Raw genomic sequence first — 22,870 nt, 5'->3', positions numbered from 1 at the left:
ACCTCAAGATATTGACTAAGTAACATCTCACACAGCCTAGAGCTGACGATGAAGAAGTCGCGATTGTTGCTGCGTCCTGCCAAGATGAAACAGCCCACCGTAGCTCGATCAGAATGAGGATATTCTCTTAGATTCCATATTGCTGCTCATTCGATTAGTCTCGCCGCCATATTCTGACGTCTAGCTTGTCGCAGACTCAGTCACCTTCACCCAGAACTCATGCTGCATCCACAGGTTATGGTTGATGCTGTGCCATGGCCTGCCGGGATTCACGATCTGAAAGTCAAAGTTTCGAAGAAGCTGTATGAAAAAACGTCAGCGTTGTGTCCTATTCGCATCACACAGGCCCGACCTACCTCAAAATAGACCTTGTTCAGCTCCATAAACGCGACATTCTTCCCAGAGCATCCCCACCGTCCGTGACCGAACGTCAACTCCGTGGTTCTCACCATGTTGTCTCTCGTCGCTTCGTCCGCCTCAAGCCACCTCTCTGGCCGGAAGAGGTCTGCGTCCTTTCCGAAAACGTCAAGCCGGCGGATCACGCCCCAGAAGTTCTGCGCGATGCGTGTGCCGCCGGGAACGAAGCGACCATCGATGGTGTCTCCTTCCGCGGGGACTTCCTTGGAGCACTGCCCCGTGAATGGGGCGTTCATTCGGACACCCTCGTAAATGACGGCCTAGCAGGGTTCGCGTTAGCTGACATTCACCGAGAGCAGTTGGTGGACATGTACCTGCAGATAAGGCAGCTGTTTGCCCTCTTCAGCTGTAATCGGCGACGACACGCGACCCTCCGCAATTGCAGTGTGAATCTCTTTCTTCAAGGTATGGTATGCATTGGGTGAGGTCAGGAGATGGAGAAAGGTCGTGCGAATAGCCGTGGCGGTGGTGTCGGAGCCGGCGGTGATCTGGAACAGAACCTCCTGCTCGGCCTGACCCTGCGTGAGCCCGTGGCGGACGAAAGAGCCCTATCAAAGTCAGTCTTGCTTCTAGCAGCAACATCGTCTCGAAAGACTTGCCAGCATGTCGCGCTCATCTTTGGCATCAGGCCCGAACCGCTTGGCAACCACGTCTCTCGCAACTCTGCAGGCGTGTCAGTGTCGACTACAACGACGACAGACGGAGTAACATACCCCATCATCTTTCCCATTCCAGACTTATCCGTTGGCTTCGGCCCAACAGTCCCCAACACCCATTTCGACCAGAACAGGGTGCACAGATACGGCACCTCGCCCAGCATCTGCAGAATCTGCACAACATCCTCCGTTGTCTTGATGTACTCATGGATATCCGAGTCGGTCGCCATATACCCAAACGCCTTCCCGTACGCAATCTCCGTAATCACGTCGAGCGTAAAGTACTGCGCCACCCTCCCAAAGTCCATCGGCTTCATATCCTCGCCCATAGTAACATACTTCCGTCGGATGAGCTCCGTCAGCCCCGCTAGTTGGCTATCAATCCCGCTCTCGAGCGCGTCGTTCTCCTTGCCCGAGTACGCGCCCGCGACCTGCGCCTTCATCCTGTCGTGCTTGCGGATGTCGCGGATGCTGAACATGGCCTCCTCGTGCGGGTTGAACTTGGCCGCGTTGTACCACGAGGAGCGGTTGTACATCGACCGCGCGCCATTCATCCGCCGGAACATGTCCGGGTCGTCGGTGACGAGGTCGTTGGGCCCGATGCAGACCAGGGAGCCGTGCTCGCGGTTCAAGCGGGTGAAGGTCTCGGCGGGGCGGCCGGTGCGGGAGTTGAGGATGTTCCAGAGGTAGGAGAACCGGGCGAGCGCGGGGCCGGGGAAGGCTCGCAGGCGGCGCCATGCTGCGATCGAGGTGGTGATGTAGTAGAGTGCGAAGGCCAGGAGCAGATAGACCGGCGAGAAGTAGCCGGAGATATCTGAGGCTGTAATGTCTGGAAGAGCCATGATGGCGGGCGACACCAGATGCTGGTGAGGGATCAAGGAGCAAGAGCCATCCTCCTCGGACGGACTTCATACAGCACTTTTATCTGGCTTCTGTGGTCCCTTCGGGCCCGGCTCTCGTGCTACGTCCAACGAGGGGCAGAAGCATTGCATCTCCGTTTGTTGTCACATCGCTCTGGGTCTGATGACGATGCTGACAGCATCTCTTCGGGTCCAGTGTGACTTCCGGGTCCTCGGCGCCGAGGTCCTGTTGTCTAATGGGCCTACCTGGTCCGGGCCGCATTCACAAATCGGGTCAACGATGGGCGCATCTTCGCATCTCGTCCACTGATTTCACACTCCTCATCCTTCCACGCAGTATGAGTGTCCACTATAAAGCACAAATCCCGGCGTTGCAATCTCTAACGGTTCGCCAAAATCTGACTGCATCCTGCCCCTGTCGCCAAAGCGACCCAGCCAATGGAGGGCTGGTGTGTTGTCTGGGCGTGCTGCCGCAGCAAGGGTCGGCACTTCCACGAGCCGATACGGCGATCGCTTGATTGTATGGCGCAAGGGAGCTCGGAAGATGTCTGCTGAGCGGGAAGATGAAATTTTGTGATTTTTGAATTGGGGGTTGCAAGAAAACTGAGGAGAACCGTGGTAAGCTGACTATCTCGGCCGAGTCCACGGCGGATCGTTACAAGCCGAATCTCGCCGAAGGTCTGTCATTCGATAACGCAAAGTCCCCTCAGAAAAAAAGGTCCCCAACCCCGGACGGAATTGAAGTCTTGGAGGCTGGAGAAAGAAGTCCGGACGACCCATAGAGGGGCCCACTAGGCGGACAGCAGGAGTAATACAATGCTTGTCATTGGCCAGATTCCCGACGGAAGTCAAAACAGCAGATCTTAACAGATGCCTCGAAGACTCCAGGGTATGAGAGATAGGATTTGGGAAAGCGCATATGCTGTCTGCAGAAACAAAGCCGCGTTACATATGACCGCGGTTTCATCATGAACGATTCCGAGGAAAGCATAGGAGAGCCCATAAATAGACGTCAATCAACACCTTTTGCCCGTTCCGAACTGTGGTATCAAGCCATTGAGTCACTCGCATGCGGCGTACCAGTGTAGAATCTCTTTCATGTTGTATTTTCCGTCGTCTCGGCCCTTTCTTGGAGGGGAGTTGCCATTGAGGTATAATTATGTCCGTACACCGCCGTTTATAGTACAATCATGCCGCCGCAGCATTCCATCTTTCCGTCATTGTATATCATTCCGTCCGTGAACGCAGCTCAAGGGGCCTTCGTCCGCAGCTGGATGCCGTGCCACTGCTTCACCATGTCTCCCAGCACCGCGTTGACCATGCGCTGCTGCTTCAGCATGTTGGCGCCCTTGAACTTGGCCGAGGTGATATCGATCGCGTACATGGAGCCGCAGCCGCCGGAGACGTCCTGCACGATGAGCTCTGAGGGGGAGAACTCAGCGACCAGCTTGTCCCATATCGTCGACTCGGCGGCATCGAGGTGGTCGGGCTTCTCGAGTGGTGCGGTCTCCGTCGCGGAGGAGTAGGTGCGCTTGGAGAGTGTCGCGGACCTCAATCTAGATGCGGATTGACATGCAAATGAGGAGGAGACTGCGGTCGTTCGAGGATAAATAGCGGAGGAGGAGTATGTTCTCGCGGCGATCGGGAAGCTTGTTGCGGAAGCCCTGGCGACGAGGGTGTTTGTTGCGGGCTTGGAGAGCGCAATTGCGCGTCGGCACGATCTGCAGAGCATATTGAGGTTTCTGAGTCGAAAGTCTGCGTATATATAATGTTTGGAACTTGCAGTAAACGCAATCGTCTGGCGGGGTCGTGATGTTGAGGCCGTTGATGTCAAATTGACTTTCCCGACGAGGAGCTAAGACTCGGAAGCTTTGATCCCAAATTTCTAAGCTCGGCTCGGTTGACGTCAATAGCGGGCGGTCTCCATCCGACAATTAGCCGGCCTGTACTGTGTTCGTAGACAGTGTGTCGCCAGACGCACGGTGTCTCACTCACAGGCGTCTCATCGCGAGAACCACTCCACCAAGTCAACTCATCTCAATCACATGCCTTCACAAGAAGCAGCCATGCTCACAGATAACCAATCATCAAGGTAAGATCGTACAGCCTGCACCATATATCTCAAGCCCAAGCTCACAAATTTCAGCAGGCTCTCATCTTTGGCCGTCAGAGACCCGACTTCAGTGCAACCCTGAATGGCCTCAATTCTTCCGTCCGACCCTCGGCTCTCTCTCTCGATGCAGACGCTTTCCTGCAGCAACTCGCCTCGCGGTGCCGGAAAATCATTATCGAAAGCCCATGACGCCTATCACTGTCCTTCGTAATGTCCGCCCCCTGGCCCTCAACCCCAAGTCGAGATCGCTCCCCGGCCGGCTCATAGGCCATCGACAGCGTCCCCCGCATCCCCCGCATTCTTCCCCAATGATTTACCCCAGACGGTAGACGCTTATTTCTTCCGGCCCCTGGTTAATCAGGACGATGAGCTTTTCATTGCGGTTGTTCATTTTCCTCCAATCACGCCAGGGGCCAACGATGCTTTTCCTGTGGATCGGCCACGACTTGATGAGCAGCGCAGCGGCATGTCCGCGCGCTGTCGGCCGTATAAAAGGGGGAGAGCGATGGATTCATGAGGAGAAGGGTTCTTAGGCAAGGCGGCTGCTTCTAGCTCTTTGAAATGACGCGTTTGTACTGTTTAGCCACTGCGGCTTTGGCCTGCCTCCGGGCTGTGGCTGCTCAGGAGCCTACGGCCCAGGTGGTCAACGGCACATACAGGGGCATACATCTCTCCGACTGGGACCAAGATGCCTTCCTAGGCGTTCCCTTTGCCCAGCCTCCTGTCGGTCAGCTCAGATACCGCTGGCCTCAAAGCCTCAATACTTCTTTCGATGAGGTCCGAGATGCGACACAGCAAGGCTACAGCTGTATGCAGTACCGCGGGACCTTCAACATGTCGGAAGACTGCCTGACGCTGAACGTCGTCCGTCCTGCTGGGAAACCCGAGAAGCCATTGCCGGTTTTGGTTTGGATATACGGAGGTGGTCTGTACACGGGCTCTATTGTAAGTTCATCAACTTCAACTGACACTGTCCTAAGTTTGACTGACGATGCAATCAGGCGGACCCTCAGTACAACCTGTCAGGCATCGTCAAGGTCAGCCAGAATATGGGTGAGCCTATCATCAGCGTCGCCATGAACTACCGTCTCAACATGTACGGTTTCCTCCAAACCCCGGCTCTCCTAGCCGAAGGATCCAGCAACGCAGGCCTCCTCGACCAAAGGCTGGCTCTCAGGTGGATCCAGGAGAACATCGCCGCCTTCGGCGGAGACCCGGACCGGGTCACAATCTGGGGCGAAAGCGCCGGCGCCCAGTCCATCGCCTACCACCTCTTCAGCTACGACGGCCGCGACGACGGTCTCTACCGCGCCGCGATCCTCGAAAGCGGCGGCCCGACCGGCGCGCAGGTCCATGACCTGGCCTACTACACCGTACCCGTCGAGAACCTCACTCGCACGACCGGCTGCTGGACCGCCAAGGACCAGCTCGCCTGCCTGCGCGGCTTGAGCCAGGACGACCTCTTCGCGGCCAAGCCCAGCCAGGTCTGGAACCCGCTCGTCGACGGCGACTTCCTGACGGGGTACCCGAGCCAGCTGATCCGCGAGGGCAAGTACGTCAAGGTGCCCCTCCTGACGGGCGCCAACAGCGACGAGGGCATCAACTTCAACCCCAACAGCCCGAAGCCCGACACCGAGCAGAACCTGCTCAACGGGTTCATGTTCTGGCGCTCCTACGCGCTCTCGCCGCCGACGATCCGGAAGCTGTTCGAGCTGTACCCGAACGACCCGTGCACGCAGCCGCCGCACTCCATCTGGAACTGCTCCGTGTACCCGGCCAAGGGCCTGCAGTGGCGGCGGGGTGCTTCGATCGGCGGGGACCTGGTTATGATCTCGGGCCGGCGGAAGATGTGCGAGCTGTACGCGGGCGAGGCGGGGCAGCCGGTGTACAGCTACCGGTTCGACCAGCGGTTGTGGAACAGGGCTGAGCTGGACGGCGTGCAGCACTTTGACAACGTCGCGTTCAGCTTCCAGAACATCAGTGGGCTGTTGGGCCCGTCGCCGGAGTACGATAGCCACCTGGAGCTGGCACGGGGCATTGGGCAGGCGTATGTCAGGTTCGTCAATGACCTGGATCCCAATGCAAAGGCTGGGAATGTGACGAAACGGGACGGGCTGTTGCCGTACTGGCCAAAGTATGACCTCGCGGCACCGAAGAACCTGGTCCTGAATGCTAGCAACAGCTTCGTGGAAGATGATACCTGGAGGAAAGAGGGAATTGAGTACATCAACTCATACGAGGTTGCGAGGGAGCTACTTGCATGATAGATTGTCATAGATGCTTGGGCTTTTGGAGAGGTCAAAAGATGTTTCTCTAGAGCAATTCATACCCGTTGCATATGTATTTGCCGTATTTCAGAGAATCTTCGGAACACAGATGTATTAAAAGGTTGTATATCTTCATTACAGCAAGCGGCAATCTGAAGTCCCGTCTTCATGATGCTCAGACGTCGTGGAGGAATGTATTGGGTACATGAGTGGCGACCGTCTACGAGCGACCCTCCGGCAGCTTTGGGTGAATTCATAGGACACTAGCAACACACGAACAGAACAAAGGTCGTCAGAATAAAATGCGATATGGAATCCGCCGACCAACCTTCCGTCTGCCATGCTTCTCTTCAGTGGAGCATATTGACCTTATCCACCCTCTTGCCTCTTGGCCAGCCTTTCAGGGCCTGTTCTGCCATGCAAAAACCAAGAATGCCCAGCCGGCGGATGCACGCAGCGGACCGGGCTACGACGGTGGCATCTGTAAGGCACAGCTCCATATCATCCCAGAACGCTGGGTTGGTCAGCTACCGCGGGGATTGGCATGCACCCAACATTTCTCGCTGTTCTGTGCCGGGGTTCATTGGAGATCGTCGCATTGTCTTCTCAGAACTCCGGCTCTTTCTCATGTAGATGTGAGTGCTACGGGGAATGCTGTCTCTGGCACCCTTGTCTGGGTTGAATAGCGTCCGGTTGAGACATGTATTGAAGTCATCGGCGTGTAACATGTCTTGAATGAACCGACAGTTGAAGGCGTGGCCCGTTTACTCAGCCAAACTTACGTTCTACAAATTCTGGATGAAGCTCTTCTTGCGACGGAAACTTGCACCTCCTGCATTTCAATTGATCATGTCTTGCAGGCTCTTTGGCCCTAAGCAGGTGCAAGTCTAGGTATGGTGCTGAATCGGCAGCAAAGCACCGCACGAGGTCGAGAAAGTTAAGCCTAAACCTAGCTTCCGAGCCTCTCGCGTGTTCCGCGGCGAACAGAGTTAAGAATCTCTTTAAGGTTAAATACCAATAACCGCCGGAACCAATTCCTCGTGGGTGATGGAATGCTAACAGCGCTGACCACTTGGAGGTAGGGAATACCCGGCGATCTTCCGATTGCCCCCGGCAGAATCAGAGTCAGTGAGCCCCTCAATGCAATTTTTAGGTTAATGGAGTGGATGGCGCCGCGGAAATGGCATTCTGTTTACCTTCCCGAAACCTCACAAGAGCCCGTTCGTGGGTTTGTGAACATAAATGAATTGGCCATTCATTCACCACGCATTTCGGAACCTGCATATCAAAAGTTCGTCAACTTGCTCAGTCCGGTGCGAAGCTTACTTCGGAAAGTCATGAAAACCGGCGACCTATTCTCGATGCCCAGCTTCGCCCCCGAAGAGCCAACAGGGGCTCAGCCCCTTTTCGGTTTAAAGCAAACAAACAGGCCGTTAGACGGTGGTCCGGGCGTATCAATACTGGGCCGTCTTTCTTTTGTTTCCCCTGCGACCTCCACCTCCGGTCGCATCGTCCCGTCTTGTGTGCTCTTGGAAGTTGAGCCAGACATGCCGTGTAGTGTCACGCTGTACCCCCTTAGTTTCCCCCTCATCATCGAATGCAAAACATTCAGCATGCCTCTACTACGACCTCATCCATATGCCCAAGTGGTGTCAAATTTACATTAAGCCGTGCAGCGTTGCTCTGCAGACCCGTCGACCGTCCACATCCCGCGAGCCTCTCTCTGTGTGTGTCCGGGCAATGGCCGGGGTTGTGGCCACCGCGTTATCGACTTTTCGGCAGGTGAATCGGATGGCAGGCCTCAGAAGGGACGGGGGCAGCCATGAATGATGGGATGATGGGCCGTGGTCGCCCCCTCATTCAGCCCTTCCAGAGCCGTCTTCGTCTTCCCTCCCATCATTCATCCCCCCCTCCACCGTGTCGTCCACTTTGCCTTTCCGCTGTGCGGGGACCGGTCTATTGATGCGGAAGAATAGGCGATGGCGGCTAGCAAAGGTTCCTCTGCAAAGATGGCCTGCCGGATTGAACTGGACCGTCTCGGCCGTCATGAATCGGGGCCAAACGACCTTCTGTTTTCTGCCAACTTTGCGCCCGGTTACCTAAAAACCAATTTCCTGTTCATCTGGACTCTGAACTCTGGATTCTGGGGCTTTGTAAGGAGCAGCAGCAGCACCTCCACTGCCATTGACGTGCCACATGCCACGTCCAACGCAATCGCCCGATCCCACATCACGGCCAGGATGTCCGTCCCCGCGTGGATGCTGCCGTCGTACCTGAAGCTCCACACAACACGAGGCCATTCAGGTACGCACCAAACAGCGTCCGCGATGCACTGCTACCACGGCAGTCGAGTTGCCTTGGCCTCTTGGCTCTGGGCGTAACTTTCCATCATCTTCGAACAGAGGATCACAGGCACCGTGTCGTATGGTCTCAGGTTTATGAGAAACTGGACGGTCACAATCGATGACGACTAATGTTGATTGTGTCTTTCTGAATCCTGATAGGAGCAGGTCCCTTGCCCGTCAATCTTGCTCGCAGCGAACAAACATCCAACGACGAACGCCTGGCAGCCAATTGATGGACGCCAATTCAGTTTGATATCACAGCTGTCGCTGTCAACCGATGGCACTAAGCCTGCCCCAATGTCCTTTTGCCGTCGGCAACAAGCATGGCTGGCCCTGTCCGCCCGCGCCTCTTCCAACGCCCTCAACGGTCAACAACCTAAAGACGAGACGAACACAAAGAAGGGTGGCGCCGCTTCGGCTTGTGCCCAGAGATCTCTCCAACGAACCCATCCCGATCTCCCGCGTCTGCCAATCGCCCTCCAGCGATAGAAAAGACAGCCTGCATCAGCCGACGGCGAACTCGCCACCAACTGGCCCGTTCAAGTTTCCCGTAAAGAAGCAGTGACCATTTCTCGGTCCACCTTGATTTGTGCCTTGGACCAGGGACCCCAGCTCGAACAGCAACAACACCTCTCTGTCTCTCTCTCAACTCTCACCAACGAGATGCGGAGACACTTACCCAGATAGGAAGGCCATCTGGGCAGAAAGCCCCAATGACCAGGGCTAATTAATCAATCATGCTTCCCTCCACCACTAAGGAGCCTCATTCAGGCAGCTCAGAAAGCATCGTTTAATATTGCTGATCGCCAGGCCAGGCTCTCCTTTTTCTCTGCTTCCTTCTTTGCGCGGTCGCATTCCGTCGCGACGCACTGCAGCAGCGCAGACTGTGCACATTGCTCCCTGCAATTTCTCATGTCCCAGCCGGGATGTCGCCTCTCCTCTGCAGCGAGACCTGCTTGAGGTCTCCATGTTGGAACATTGGGTAGACAACCCGGCCATAGCTCCCTCCGTGATCCCATTCAACCCCTGCTTGAGCATACAGACCTACCCAGGACGCTATCGCGTGCCACCAACTGGCACCGCGTCTTTGCAGACGACCTGCATGGCTCGCTCGCTCGCATTGTCCCGTCAATCCTCCACCTTCCTGGCCAAGCAAGCGTCTGGATCCCCATTCATTTCATGACGACAACGACATGGCCCATGGACTGATTCTCTGGAGGGTCCGCCTGCGCTAGAGGGCCTGTCTTGCTCAGGTCCCCGGCCAGTTGAGCCCCCCACCGCCGAGGTACGGGTTGCGATACGACGTTGTGCAGATGGACTTATAAAAGTTGTGCCCCCCGGCGCGCAGCGTTCATGATGCTTCTTCCCTCGCCAGCTCCGGTCTCACCCAGGTCATCCGTCAGCCAGACATCATGGTTCGTAGCAGTCTCTTGCTGCCGCTTCTTGCGGCGGCTTCCGCCGTCCAGGGAAAGTCGACTTCCCCCAAGACCGTTCCCGGTGCCTTCATCGTTGAGTTGGAGGACGGCCAGGTAAGCTACTCACACAATCCCTCGTAATGCTCTCAACCACGCAGAGTTTACTCACAGATGAAACCCGCAGGACGCCTCCGACTTCTTCGCCGAGGCCGAGTCCGACACCATCACCCGCATGAACCTGACCTACTCCCTGTTCAAGGGCGCGTCGCTGCAGTTCAAGAACCTCGACACCGCCGACGAGAAGGCCGCGAAGCTGGCGCAGCTCCCGTCCGTCAAGGCCATGTACCCCGTGCGGACGTACAGCATCCCCAAGCCCGAGGTCCTGTGGACCGGCAAGCAGGGCCGCGACTACATCGACCTCAAGAAGCGCCAGGAGGGCGAGGACGTCTTCTCGACCCACGTCATGACGCAGGTCGACAAGCTGCACGCCGACGGCGTCAGCGGAAAGGGCATCAAGGTCGCCGTCATCGACACCGGCATTGACTACCTCCACCCCGCGCTCGGCGGCTGCTTCGGCTCCGACTGTCTGGTCAGCTACGGAACCGACTTCGTCGGCGACGCGTACGACGGCTACAACGAGCACTTCCCCGATCCCGACCCCATGGACTGCGGTGGTCACGGAACCCACGTTGCTGGCATCATTGCCGCTCAGAGCAACCCCTTCGGTTTCACCGGTACCGCCCCCGGTGTCACTCTTGGTGCTTACAAGGTACGTGATATGAACGTGGTTGCTCAATGATCATCCGGCTGCCGGATGTGACCCACAATCTTATTACCAAAGTTCCGATCTGACTGTTCGAATCAGGTTTTCGGCTGCGAGGGCGAGGTCAGCAACGACGTTCTGATCGCCGCTTACAACCGCGCCTTCGAGGACGGCAGCAACATCATCACTGCCTCCATCGGTGGTCCCTCTGGCTGGACCGATGAGCCGTGGGCCGCCACCGTCTCCAGAATCGTCGATGCCGGCGTTCCCTGCACGGTCTCCGCTGGTAACTCTGGTGATCAGGGTATGAGATGCCTTCTTTGAATCATTTTGGAATGTCCAATGCTAAGAACAACTGCAGGTATCTTCTTTGCTTCCACCGCTGCCTCTGGCAAGCACGTCACCGCCATCGCCTCCTTCGACAACGTCATCACCCCCGCCGTCCTCATCGAGGAGTCTTACACCATCGCCGGCGGCGAGGAGAAGAACTTCACCTACACCCCCGGTGAGCCCGATGCCTGGGCCGGCGTCTCCCTCCCCCTCTGGGCTGTGAGCACCGACTCTACCTCCACCGAGGCTCTGGGCTGCGACGCTTACCCTGCCGGCACCCCCGACCTGAGCGACAAGATCGTCCTCATCAAGCGCGGAACCTGCACCTTCGTCGCCAAGGCCCAGAACGCTGCCGCCGCCGGTGCCAAGTACATCATGTTGTACAACAACGCCCCCGGCGCTGGTTCCGTCTCCGTGACCGCCGTCCCTGAGATCCTTGCCATCGGCATGACCCCCCCTGAGAACGCCGCCCCTTGGCTCGAGGCTCTCGCCGCCGGCCAGGAGGTCGTCCTCAACATGGGCGACCCTGCTGAGGCCGAGCAGGTCCTCACCGAGGCTGCCAACAACGCCACCGGCGGCTCTGTCTCTACCTTCAGCTCCTGGGGCCCCAACTGGGACGCCTACTCCAAGCCGCAGTTCGGTGCAGTCGGAGGCAACGTCCTCAGCACTTACCCCAGAGCCCTCGGCAGCTACGCCGTCCTCTCCGGTACCTCCATGTCTTGCCCCCAGACCGCCGGCATCGTCGCCCTCATCGCCGAGGTCCGCAAGACCCTCGACCCCGCCACCATCGAGAACGTCCTCTCCGCCAACGCCAACCCCGTCAAGTTCAACGACGGCACCGGCTTCGGCGAGCTCCTCGCCCCCATCGCCCAGCAGGGTGCCGGCCTCGTCCAGGCCTACGACGCCGCTCACGCCTCCGCCATCCTCAGCGTCTCCAACCTCTCCTTCAACGACACGGACAACTTCATCCCCGAGCTGAACTTCACCATCAAGAACACCGGCTCCGCCGACGTCACCTACGAGCTGAGCAACATCGGCGCCGCCACCGCCTACACCTTCGCCGCCGCCGGCGACCTCTTCCCCGCCACCTTCCCCAATGACCTCTCCGCTGAGTACGCCACCCTCGCCTTCAGCGAGGACAAGGTCTCCGTCCCCGCCGGCGGCGAGGCCACCGTCCTCGTCACCCCGACGCCCCCCGCCGGCCTCGTCGCCGAGCGCCTCCCCGTCTGGTCCGGCTACATCGCCCTCAACGGCACCGACGGCACCAGCCTCATCCTCCCCTACCAGGGCATCGCCGGCAGCCTCCACAGCCACGTCACCCTCGACGTCGCCATCATGACCACCTCCACCAGCGCCAAGGCCGAGGAGTTCGAGGAGGTCCCCTCCAACTACACCTACATCCTCCCGCCCCCGGGCACCGCCAACGAGACCGACGCCGTGCTGCCCGCCCTCGCCGTCAACATGGCCTTCGGCTCCCCCTTCGTCCGCGCCGACCTCGTGCCGCTCACCAGCTGCCCGCCCAACATCACCAAGGAGGTCTTCGGCACCAAGACCATCGGCCAGCCGCGCTCCTTCCCCTACCTGTACGTCTCGCGCGGCGTCTTCTCCGTCAACTGGGACGGCCAGCTCGATGATGGTACCTATGCCCCCGCGGGCAAGTACAAGTTCGCCGTCAAGTCGCTTCGCGTCTTTGGCGATGCGTCGAGGTTGGAGGAGTACGATGTCACTGAGACGCAGCCGTTCCGCATTCAATACGGCGGTGTTAACCAGACTGCGCCTGCGAGACGTTGGTTCTAGATAATGTGATAATAGTCATGTCTCTACGACATTTTCCCTTTTTTTGTGAATAGCTTTTGAATCAGAAAGAATTAAAGAATTGTCTGGTATCTCTCATGATTCCGTGTCCTCAGCCTGAACGTCTGTAGCGGTGTGAAAGACCTTAAAAATCATTCGTCCGTTAGGTTAATGCATCAGCTGTTAACATATCTTACACAAGACCCTCCCCCGTCGATGGCTCTTGATGTCTGTCTCCTCTTGTTCGTCTTCTTTCCTAACGAAATGTTCGCAGTGGTTGCTACATGCACTCTTGTCGTTACCATACGTAGACCGCATGTGTGTAACGTATTTTCAAGTTGCTTAGATTTGTGCGAGGTGGGCGATTGGTCTTCGTGTTGCTAGCAAAGTCCGATTTCCATCTGTACATTCTTCACTGATGAATCACTTCGCTGCGATGCAGGGATAGCTTGTTGTAACTTTGCCTTCTTTTCAAGCTGTTACAATAACCCCGCCCGTATACGGCATTGCGGTCCGTTTTCGCTTCATGCTCGGTTGGGCCTCTTGCTCAGCTTCGGAACCCTTCTCGATGTCAGCCATGAAGAATGCGAAGATGTGATGGAAGGGGGGCAAGTTTGAGAAAACGAAAGTTTACAAGCTCCTTGGGATATAGTAGTCTTCTGGGGGTGTCTTTGAGAATTACTATCCCTGTCATATATCGAGAAGCCGGCATCATATACTTGGTATGGCATCGGACTTACAATCCAGGGAGACTTAGTCTAGTCGGATGCAGACGCCGACGTGGCGGGAACGGAGCTCCAGTCTCACTGCCCAAACGGAGTGCAGCCGCCACTGGCCGGGACTTATTCGAGTCGAAACCACTTCCTGTTATGGTCTGGGTCCGGTCCCCAAGCTCGGCATCGGGCACCCTTCATGGGGCACATGCCGACTACTGGCTCCGGCTCATGCGTCCCATCTTCTGCCGGCTCGGTTTCGGCTGTCGGACGAGTCGGCAGCACCACCTTGGTAAAAGTCCCGTGAAAGAAAGTTTGCAGACGCCCAATTAGGGAGCGCATGATTACTCGATGGGGAAATTTGACGTGATATTGCGTGTTTGCGAAGACCAGATGATGGAAGGCAACTCAGATATGAATCTGGAACGATGGCCTGGAATTTTCGGTACACCGAATCCAACAGTCCGGGTCCTGACAGTTTGTCAGCCGAGGTTTCAATTGTCACCTCAGGGCCTCCACCGGTTCGTCCACTTCATCGGTATGACCATGGACTCTACGTGGCGTTATCCTGCTTTCTCTTTGGTTCTATGGCCTGGACCTGTATTAATTTTGTGATGCATGACGGTACGTCGGTACTAAATCGATGGTCGACGGGAATTGCGTTCGTGGAAGGTTCAGAATCCGGCTGTAAAGCCCAGGCGTACGTCAATGTTTATTGCAATAGACGCCAAATTGTCTGCATGACATGGAATCATGTCGTGACTAACTACACTGTCGGGAGACTGGGCCTCAGATGCATCGCAATTTTCACGAATTGGGAGACATCTCAGCCCCGGGGGGAACAGGTATCAACCTGCTCGTGGGCGTTTAGATGCCAAACCAATTCCGTACAGCCATATGTAGATCTTGAATCCTTCAGCCAACAGCCATCCCTTTAATCGTCTAGACGGAACGCCAACGTTCCTTTTTTGTGAAATTGACCAATCTCGAGCATGAAAACGACCCCGCCAAGGCTGCATTCGAGTCCGACCCGGCAAATGGGCTTCACCGCGATAGTTGTGAATGACCTTGAGCCACACATTTCGAATGGTCTGCGCTAAAATCCTACATGAGCTCTAATAGAACCCGAGCTCTCAAAGGTAGGATCATCAGTAGTGGCGTAGTACGTGCTACGTCAGCTTCGTGTTGCGCCACGATATGCACTCGACCATGTTAAAGTTAAACCTTCCCCGCCCTCGATCGCGTGTTCACGAACCACCATCTCAATAACCTCTCGAAGAACCGCTAGGGCCCACACGACTCTATCCAAACACCATGGAGCGCAAAGAAATTATCGAAAAGCTGGCCTCGGCAAAGTCCTCTCAGCGCAGGCCGATTATGACGATGGCCAACGGCGACAACACCTGGCTCATATCAATTCCTCGACCAGCCGGCGGAAAAGGCAAAGCATTCTACCACATCTTGCAGGACCCTTGGCTCGTCGGAGATGTCTTGAACATCTATGCGTGGATCCTCCGCTTGCGCCACCCCCACAAGGAAGCCTTCGACAGCTTGGCCGGGATTGAAAGCTGGGTCGAGGAGATTGAGACCTCGGCAGGTGGCTCGAAAGACGAGGGCGAACCGTGGCTGGACGCGGTTCTCGTCACTCACATACTCGCCGACCATATGCATGAAGAGACGTTGCGGACTTTCGATGCTAGCACCAGGGTCTTTGCTGTCAAGGAGCCGGCAGCGGTTATATCGTCGTGGAAGCACTTCGATAACGTTGTCGTCATACCAGACTTTGTGCGAAGCACAGGCACGACGTGGCCCAGCATTCCCGAAATACCAAGCTGGCTCTCCGTTTTTCGCATCCCAGACGAGGGCGCTGTGTATCCGGTTTTGTACCATTGCATGGTCATCAGCTTCACTGGCGCCGATGGAAAGAGCGAGGTGATTCTGTATTCTCCGCACGGGGTCGACCCGGATGCTGTCGAAGCCGCACAAAAAGCGAATCCGGAGGCGAGTGCGTTGGCGATGATACACCCGCTTCACAAGACTGGTCTCACGGAGAAAGGCACAACTCTCGGGGTCACAAACGGGTTGAAGATTGTAAGAAGGAGCGAGCCGAAGTACTGGTTGGGAACTCATGACGACAAGATCCAGTATTCCGGGCTTCTGAGTTGGGTGTTTAACCACGGCCGCTTGACGTTGGACGATGGTCTTGAGGAGGAAGCTAGGGAGACTGGGCAGAAGTTGCCGAAGCCAAACCTCGTAGAGGTTGGAAATGGCTCTAGTTATATTCTCGTATAAACGCTGCCAGCCATTTAGTTATTGGAGTTGAGAATGCAAATCATATGGTCATGACACATATGTCCAAGGAGTTCATAACGGGAAAAAAGACTTTCGCTATCGAGGCGAATGCGATTGAATAAATACGACCATGAAAGCCACATAACAATGATTAGCCATGGTAATAGAGATTGCAATAACAAGGTTGATAAAAAGAAAACAATTTGATAAGAACTCATTAGCAGTTGACGATAATTATAGACCTGATAGCTATGAGCTAGGCAGCATGAATTCACAGTGATCGGAGACAATATGTGCTAATTTCTAATGAGGCATACGCCTTTATTGATTATAAATCCCGTATCTTTAGTCTAAGATGTACAGGTGATCCAATCTACTAATACCCGCCCCAGTAATCCGTAACTCCGATTGTATTAGGTAGCAGTTTACATGCAGGCGGCACCGTCGATGCCGAGGACCTTGCCGTTGATCCACTCACCGTCCTGGGAAGCCAGGAAGCAGACGACACGGGCAATGTCGATGGGAAGACCGACACGGTGCATGGGGGACCAGCCAGCGGCGTACTCATCGACACCCTCGTCGTCGAGCTCAGTGCCGTTGGGAATGTACTCGCGGCAGACGTCACTGAGATGATGTTAGAGCTGGAGAGTCTGTTATGGGTTGTCGGGAATGCTTACCGGTACATGTCAGTCTTGATGCCACCGGGGGCAACAGCGTTGACAGTGATCTTCTTGTCACCGAAGTCGATGGCCATGCAGCGGACGAAGGTCTCGATGGTACCCTTGGATCCGGAGTAGACGGCGTGCTTGGGGACACCCTTGGCCTGGCCGGTGATGGAGCCCATCAGGATGAGGCGGCCACCGACCTCGAGGTTCTTGTAGGCCTCGCGGGCGACGAAGAACTGGCCACGGGTGTTGATGCTGAAGACGCGGTCGAACTCCTCGGGGGTGACGTCCTTGACGTGGCCGAAGGAGACGACACCGGAGTTGGAGCAGACGACGTCGAGCTTGCCGAAGATCTTCTTGGCCTCGGCGAACATCTTGACGATCTGGTCGACGTCGGAGACGTTGGCCTTGATGGAAGCGGCGTCGGAACCGGACTTCTTGATGGCCTGGACGACCTCCTCGGCGGTCTCGGCGCTGTTGGCGTAGTTGACGATGACCTTGGCACCACGACGGCCAAGCTCCATAGCCATCTCGCGACCAATGCCACGGCCTGTGGCAGCCAGTGTTAGTTGCATGAACCTTACCACGAGATCGGACGAACTAGACCCCGAGATGCATCACGAAAGCCATGACTAAACTCTGCCGGCAATCGAGGTATGCACCGTCCAGGGGATAGAAGAAGTATCAGATGGACTTACCGGCACCGGTGACGAGAGCGACCTTGCCCTCAAGGGACGCAGACGCCAGACCCAGAGGGCCGGGAATGCGGTCGTACTTGGAACCCTTAGACTCGGAGGTAAGGCCAGGCATTTTGACTGATTGGAAGAGGTTGGATTAAATCGGGGAAATGGTGTTGTTATTGAAGAAAAGGTATCGTCGAGATAGACCGAGGAGAAGTCGATTGGTTGTTGAGTGAGAGTGTGATTGAGTTCTGCTGAGCTGTTTCGAGAACCGGATTGGGAGACGGAAACCTGGGTATTAAATACGACATGTTGACATGTTTGATCGTGTGCGTGTTGGCGTCGGTTTGTTTCCCGCGTCTCCATCACAACGTCGAGATCGCCCGACCGACCGCACCGTGGTTCAGGAGACAGAAGCGTGTGCCTGAGCCTGTTCGTCGCACCGGAGGCCCGTGGAGAGAGCGCCGGACATGGACGTGCGCTTCTCGGACGTCCGTGAAACGACACCATTTCGGTCGCTAGTCTGCGGCCACATTGGACCAACGCATCGCTTCCCGCACCAAAAAGCGAGAGCCGAGTGAGCGCCACATAGTCCATCCCTATTCTTTTCTGCTGATCGTCCCTGAGCTAGCGTTGCGTGCTCCCCATTTCGTGAAAGTCAGGCCGGTCCCTTGGCGCCGCATCCACATTCTAAGGATAGACGCCGCTTGTGTACATACGCAGCCAACCTTACGCAACCTAACCTCGCTCCCACGCAACCCTTCCTGCAGGAAGTTATTTCAACGAGGCCGCCCGGACCGAGCCCTGGACGCAGGCCAAGGCGGACTGGCGGACTGTTCCACCGTGACGGGCCCCCTTTGCTCGGTCTTGGGCTCTATCCCAAAGACATCATTGGCTTCCCTTGGGCTTGTTCTTGAGCACGACGCCGGTCGCTCTTCCGTTCGGCGCGATGCCCCTCTTTGAGGTCTCTCTCCTGAACTTCGCGTGCCTTACTCGCGCTTCTCTCGCTATTCCGACGAATGCAGCATCCGATGCGCGAGCGGATGGGGCCGATTCCCTCGGGAGGGAAGCGATGGTCCCAGGACTGAAGAGAGGCCGGGGTCCCCCGGGGCTCACCTCCACATCCCGGCACGGATCACCACGTCGTAGGATTGACGCCTTACGTTGCCGGTCAACAGCAGAACATGGCGGCGCCACGAGTCTCAACGTCGTCCGAGAGGATCAGTGCTACATCCGCAGATGAGACTGCGTTTGCAGATTGCAGTCCGGACTCCAGCAGCGTTCCGCTCGCCGGCCGTGAAGATCTCAGTTGGTGATGGTTCATGAACGAAAATAGCAGACTCAATGTGACGATGTCAAGAGGATGAAGTCCTAAATGTGAAGTTGTCAAGGTTCGATGCTACAGCTTCCGTCTCATGATCGCAGGCCTCAGTGGAACCGCCTTCAAATTTCATGTGTGAACGGCACCCTTGGCAAGGCACATCGGGCCTCAACTTACCGAGTGAACGGTTCCGCAACCCCCACAGGATTCGGGGTGGATGCTGATGTCCGGCATCCCATTCCGATCCTTTCGTCGGCAATGGGGCCGTCTAAAGATTCCAAAATCCTGTCGGCGACGGTGCCACACCCGCCACCTGGGCTGCCGCATAAAGCCCTACCGGCAAGACTTGCTCGACACCGGCCCGGAAGCAGCCCATCCCCCGGCCCAGTTCGTTCCATGAGCGACGCGGCCATCCCAAGCGACGTGTGGAGCCCAGGCCATCCCGAGCCAAGGCCGTATTTGTGTTACTTAGCGTTCGTGGCCCGGGCCGAAAGTTTCGTATTCTACGGCTGAGAGGACGGCGCTGCCAGGCCGACCCATGGAGGAAGACCCCGATCCGGCAACTCATCGGTGTTGTCTCATGTGGTCGGATGGTTGTATATCCAATTTCCACTATTCCGCGGGCGCTGAATACGTGTGGACAGCCATCGGATTACTACTTTGTTTCAAGGCCTGCTAATTGACCCCGACCATGTCTATAATGATCTTCGTGTAGTTCGTCGCAGAGATCTAGTTGATGCCCACAAAAGTGTGACTGGCCACGTCTACGATGACACGTTCAGCAAAGCTTTGTTTGAATCGGCATCTACTGAAACCTTTTTGTTCGTCGTGATACTTGACAGCCTACATCTTTGGACGATTCGTGGAAAGCGGCTGAACGGCTTCTTCTCCATAAGTCAGTCGAATGGGATTTCAAACAATTTATTGGATTTCGCCCCTCGAAAAAGTATGGGGCCGTCACAATGCAACGCAAAATGGTTGCCTGGTGGTGGTCCTCGTCCTTCATGCACAACACAGTCGACGTCGGTCTTCGCGATGCCCTCATCAAGGCCACTTTTCCAAGGCTGCCATGAGCAAACGCAAGGGGTCAAACCCGCAGCAAGGGGGCCAGCGAGCGAAATTTGAAGGATATTTATTTGATCATGAAACGTTCCCGATCGCTTCTTCAAACGCAACACTTTCCAACTCGTGCCAACAGACCCTGGGTCAATCTCTTCATTGCATGTATGTTGGTCACACTGCTTGGGGTCGCTTCTTGTTGGTTCTGGACAGTCACAAAGGCAAAATACCGTATTATGATGTGGTGGTGTGCTGTCGGCACAAAGGCACCCTACTCGTAAGTTCGGATTCCCCGTCAGCACCACCGTCAGCAGCCTTTTCCGTTGGGCGACCCGTCCCATTTGCGGTGATGACAAACTCTCTCGTATTTTTAGAGCTTGCACCGCAAACCAGGCTGGGCTTATCTCAGATACTTCAGCTGAGCAGCCAAGTCCTCCGCAGGCGATCCTACAAAGTGCAGACTGCAAGAGCAAAGCCCCCGCCACCCAACAAACACCTCGAACCAACAACCCTGGCTCCAACAGCATGATAGCCGGCAGAACACCCACCCGCCCGCAAAGGATATTGTTTGCTCTTCGGTCTTGTTCCAAGGCCATTTATGAAATCATTCCACGTCAAGGTCTCACAATGGCACCCTTTAATCAAGCCAGCCCCCTCGTGATGATCTGTCTCAGTCCCCTCCACGCGGCTTGGGTGCAATCCCACACACACACTCTTATTCAATGAAAATGCAGCCTTGAATGGCAAACACTGTGAGACCAATTCCCAAACGCCCAAGAAATCCCGCCGCTGTGGTTTTGGGAGCTCATGCAATGCCCTTCATCTTACCGGATTCCGCAGCCCGCATACTCGAAGTCTTGGCCAACGCCAGTCTCTTGATGATGCCAAGTAGTGAGCTTGTGTCTCCACATGCTCGTCAAAAAGCCTACCCCCAAGAGCCCCCAAAAGGAGGCTGTGAACCCCCACAAGCGCAATATTGGCACATCCTTCGCCCTGCGGCAACAGCGACAGCCTTATCCGTCTGCCTGCACAGTCTGACGAGCTTTCTCTTGTCCTGGACCGAGTAACACCACCCCATTGAAGATCAAAGTCGCCGAACGATGCCCCCGGGCAAGCCAAGCTGATCGAGCTGGGGTGGCTTGGTCCGCATTCCAACCTGTGGGCCCTCTCTCAATTACGCTTATATACATCTCAGACGGGATGTCTTGACTAACAATCAAGTATGCGTGCCAGCTTTTCCCAAGTCAGGGTTTGAAATTGATCTCATATCTTTCTTCTTCTGCACACCACAAGAACCAAAGAAGGGGAACGCCTGCTTCCGATATACATCTATCGAGGACCACACTCATTTCACCATCGGCATGGCGCACAGCGGCGACTTGAGCTGTCCTAGAGGAGGAAAGTTCTACGTCTGCACCGGCAGCGCGAAAGAGTTTCTCGGCTGCTGTACTTCGAATCCATGCGCCAACGGCGGAGAATGCCCGGCTGACGACAGGAAGGTATCGTCCTTCAGTCTCGACGTCTACCCAAATATCCAGGAGCAAAGCTGTGACGATCCGAGACCCGCGAAAGAGATCTGGTGGACCTGCAAGAACGAACACACGAACACGTTCCCGTTCATCGGATGTTGCGCGACGAATCCATGCAACGAGACAGACGGGCTATGCCCGGTAGACAACCTCATCCCGGCCACACTGAGCAAAGACTCCAGTGCAAGAGCATTCTTCGTCGCCAGCGAGGATGCTTCACCAACCCCTTCAGCATCCGCGTCTGCGACTTCAACGCCGGATAGTGTGTCAGGAGGTGGTCTCGCGACGGGAGCCATCGTAGGTATCGCGATTGGAGCTGCCGTTGCTGTCGGCGTTATCATCGCCATCGTCTGGCGATGCGGCTGGCACGCTCGGAAGCGCAACGAAAGGCGCGAGCCGAACTGGGAGCCCGCTTCTCCCGGCCGTCATCCCGAGATGGGCTTCGCCTCATCGCCACACAGCCCTTCACCCTATGATCCATCACGCAGCCCCCGTCTGTATGACCCGGCCCGATGTAAGCCTCTCATCACCTTCTTCCAAAGGATCATGACTGACCACCCAAGCATCCTTCGCCACGACTAACGTCCAGGGATCCTACGCCTCGACCTCGCCGCCACACTCGCCGTACTACGGCTTGAAGCATGCCTCACCCGTGATCGATAACCAGCGCATGTCGACATATGCAGACAGCAACGTCAGCTCCATGACTGGCCATACCCCTCATGCAAGAAACATTAATCCTTCGTCTGTCGGCGTACCCGAGCTGCATACAGTCAGCGAGTTAGACGGCGTTGAGCATTACCCTCCGGTGGTACCACCACCGCCACCACAGGAGCCAAAGGCCCCTTTGGCAGAACTTGGGGATGGAACGCCTACGAGCAAGAAGTAATGATAATGTCGAATGTCGGATTGTTTGTTAGAAAAAGGCTAGAGTTCTCAAGAAGCGAGGTGTTCCGGTAATAATCACTATTTCTTTCCATCTTGGTACATGCGCGAGGTTGAGCCTATGGATCATCGTCATCCTCTAGCTTACATGTATATAACTGGCCGTGATGGTCATACATGCTGCATGTCATGGTCTGTTAAAAAAGGTCTTCGTGCTCACGTGTTCTTTTGCCAAGTCAGATTGCCGACTGGTTTGGCTAAACTTCCAAATTCCCGTGGCCAATCGCTTAGGTTGTATTCTATCGCGTTTCACAGCATATTCGACACATAAGATAGTTTGATAGTACTTCCGCATTATGGCAACTTGCACCCTCTGAATACATCATGCGCCAAGGGTCGATGGTCTGCTACATGATCATGCGGTACTTGCGATACTCGAATGACTGTAAGTGATGACTACCAAAATTGCGGGTTGCCTCCTTTCCAATACATCTCATCTAACCTAAAACCTTGAAATCCAAAAGACCGCACTGGGCTTTGACTACGCCTGATTTTGCCCGACTGATAGAATCTGTAGGATATTTCTACATAGAACCATCCCTCTTTTTGACTTGGTCCGTCTCAAAGGAGAGCCCAGCATCCTTTCTAATAACTCCATAAATCGCTGAAGCATCGACTTGTCGGTCTGCCGCGTCTGCATATTCCACCGCTTCTTCCAGCTGCTGCAGAATGAGAGAGAGAAGTTTAGGCTGTGTACCGCTCTGCA

The 22,870-nt window shown here is 55.8% G+C and overlaps 7 protein-coding genes across 7 annotated transcripts; 4 read left to right on the top strand and 3 right to left on the bottom strand.

Moving 5' to 3' along the window:
• Positions 1 to 180: 180 nt before the first annotated feature.
• lolP1-8 (Cytochrome P450 monooxygenase lolP1) lies at positions 181 to 1,915 on the bottom strand (the record flags this gene model as incomplete). The annotated part of the gene is made up of 5 exons (XM_037322761.1): positions 181 to 300; positions 357 to 677; positions 732 to 965; positions 1,065 to 1,080; positions 1,131 to 1,915. 5 exons carry the CDS (start codon positions 1,913 to 1,915, stop codon positions 181 to 183), a joined length of 1,476 nt encoding a protein of 491 aa, XP_037180232.1.
• Positions 1,916 to 3,182: 1,267 nt separating this feature from the next.
• On the bottom strand, positions 3,183 to 3,665 carry BOL3 (BolA-like protein 3; the record flags this gene model as incomplete). Its single annotated transcript, XM_037322760.1, has 1 exon — positions 3,183 to 3,665. One exon carries the CDS (start codon positions 3,663 to 3,665, stop codon positions 3,183 to 3,185), a length of 483 nt encoding a protein of 160 aa, XP_037180231.1.
• A 942-nt stretch (positions 3,666 to 4,607) lies between these two features.
• LIP4-3 (Lipase 4) lies at positions 4,608 to 6,310 on the top strand (the record flags this gene model as incomplete). The annotated part of the gene is made up of 2 exons (XM_037322759.1): positions 4,608 to 4,991; positions 5,048 to 6,310. The coding sequence occupies 2 exons, from the start codon at positions 4,608 to 4,610 to the stop codon at positions 6,308 to 6,310; spliced, it is 1,647 nt and encodes a 548-aa protein (XP_037180230.1).
• Positions 6,311 to 10,070: 3,760 nt separating this feature from the next.
• Positions 10,071 to 12,963, top strand: vpr-14 (Minor extracellular protease vpr; the record flags this gene model as incomplete). The annotated part of the gene is made up of 4 exons (XM_037322758.1): positions 10,071 to 10,187; positions 10,258 to 10,842; positions 10,939 to 11,140; positions 11,198 to 12,963. The coding sequence occupies 4 exons, from the start codon at positions 10,071 to 10,073 to the stop codon at positions 12,961 to 12,963; spliced, it is 2,670 nt and encodes an 889-aa protein (XP_037180229.1).
• Positions 12,964 to 14,987: 2,024 nt separating this feature from the next.
• Positions 14,988 to 15,965, top strand: CGCA056_v007509 (uncharacterized protein; the record flags this gene model as incomplete). The annotated part of the gene is made up of 1 exon (XM_037322757.1): positions 14,988 to 15,965. One exon carries the CDS (start codon positions 14,988 to 14,990, stop codon positions 15,963 to 15,965), a length of 978 nt encoding a protein of 325 aa, XP_037179278.1.
• A 425-nt stretch (positions 15,966 to 16,390) lies between these two features.
• Positions 16,391 to 17,440, bottom strand: THR1-1 (Trihydroxynaphthalene reductase; the record flags this gene model as incomplete). Its single annotated transcript, XM_037322756.1, has 3 exons — positions 16,391 to 16,589; positions 16,643 to 17,180; positions 17,329 to 17,440. 3 exons carry the CDS (start codon positions 17,438 to 17,440, stop codon positions 16,391 to 16,393), a joined length of 849 nt encoding a protein of 282 aa, XP_037179279.1.
• A 3,611-nt stretch (positions 17,441 to 21,051) lies between these two features.
• On the top strand, positions 21,052 to 22,108 carry CGCA056_v007507 (uncharacterized protein; the record flags this gene model as incomplete). Its single annotated transcript, XM_037322755.1, has 2 exons — positions 21,052 to 21,733; positions 21,783 to 22,108. 2 exons carry the CDS (start codon positions 21,052 to 21,054, stop codon positions 22,106 to 22,108), a joined length of 1,008 nt encoding a protein of 335 aa, XP_037179274.1.
• Positions 22,109 to 22,870: the final 762 nt, after the last annotated feature.

This window comes from Colletotrichum aenigma, assembly GCF_013390185.1.
Source record: "Colletotrichum aenigma strain Cg56 chromosome Unknown KSG_Cg56_contig04, whole genome shotgun sequence".
In the NCBI taxonomy this organism is placed as follows: Eukaryota; Fungi; Ascomycota; class Sordariomycetes; order Glomerellales; family Glomerellaceae; genus Colletotrichum; species Colletotrichum aenigma.
The sequence above is the reverse complement of the archived record's forward strand: the minus strand, read 5'-3'. Positions and strand labels throughout refer to the sequence as shown.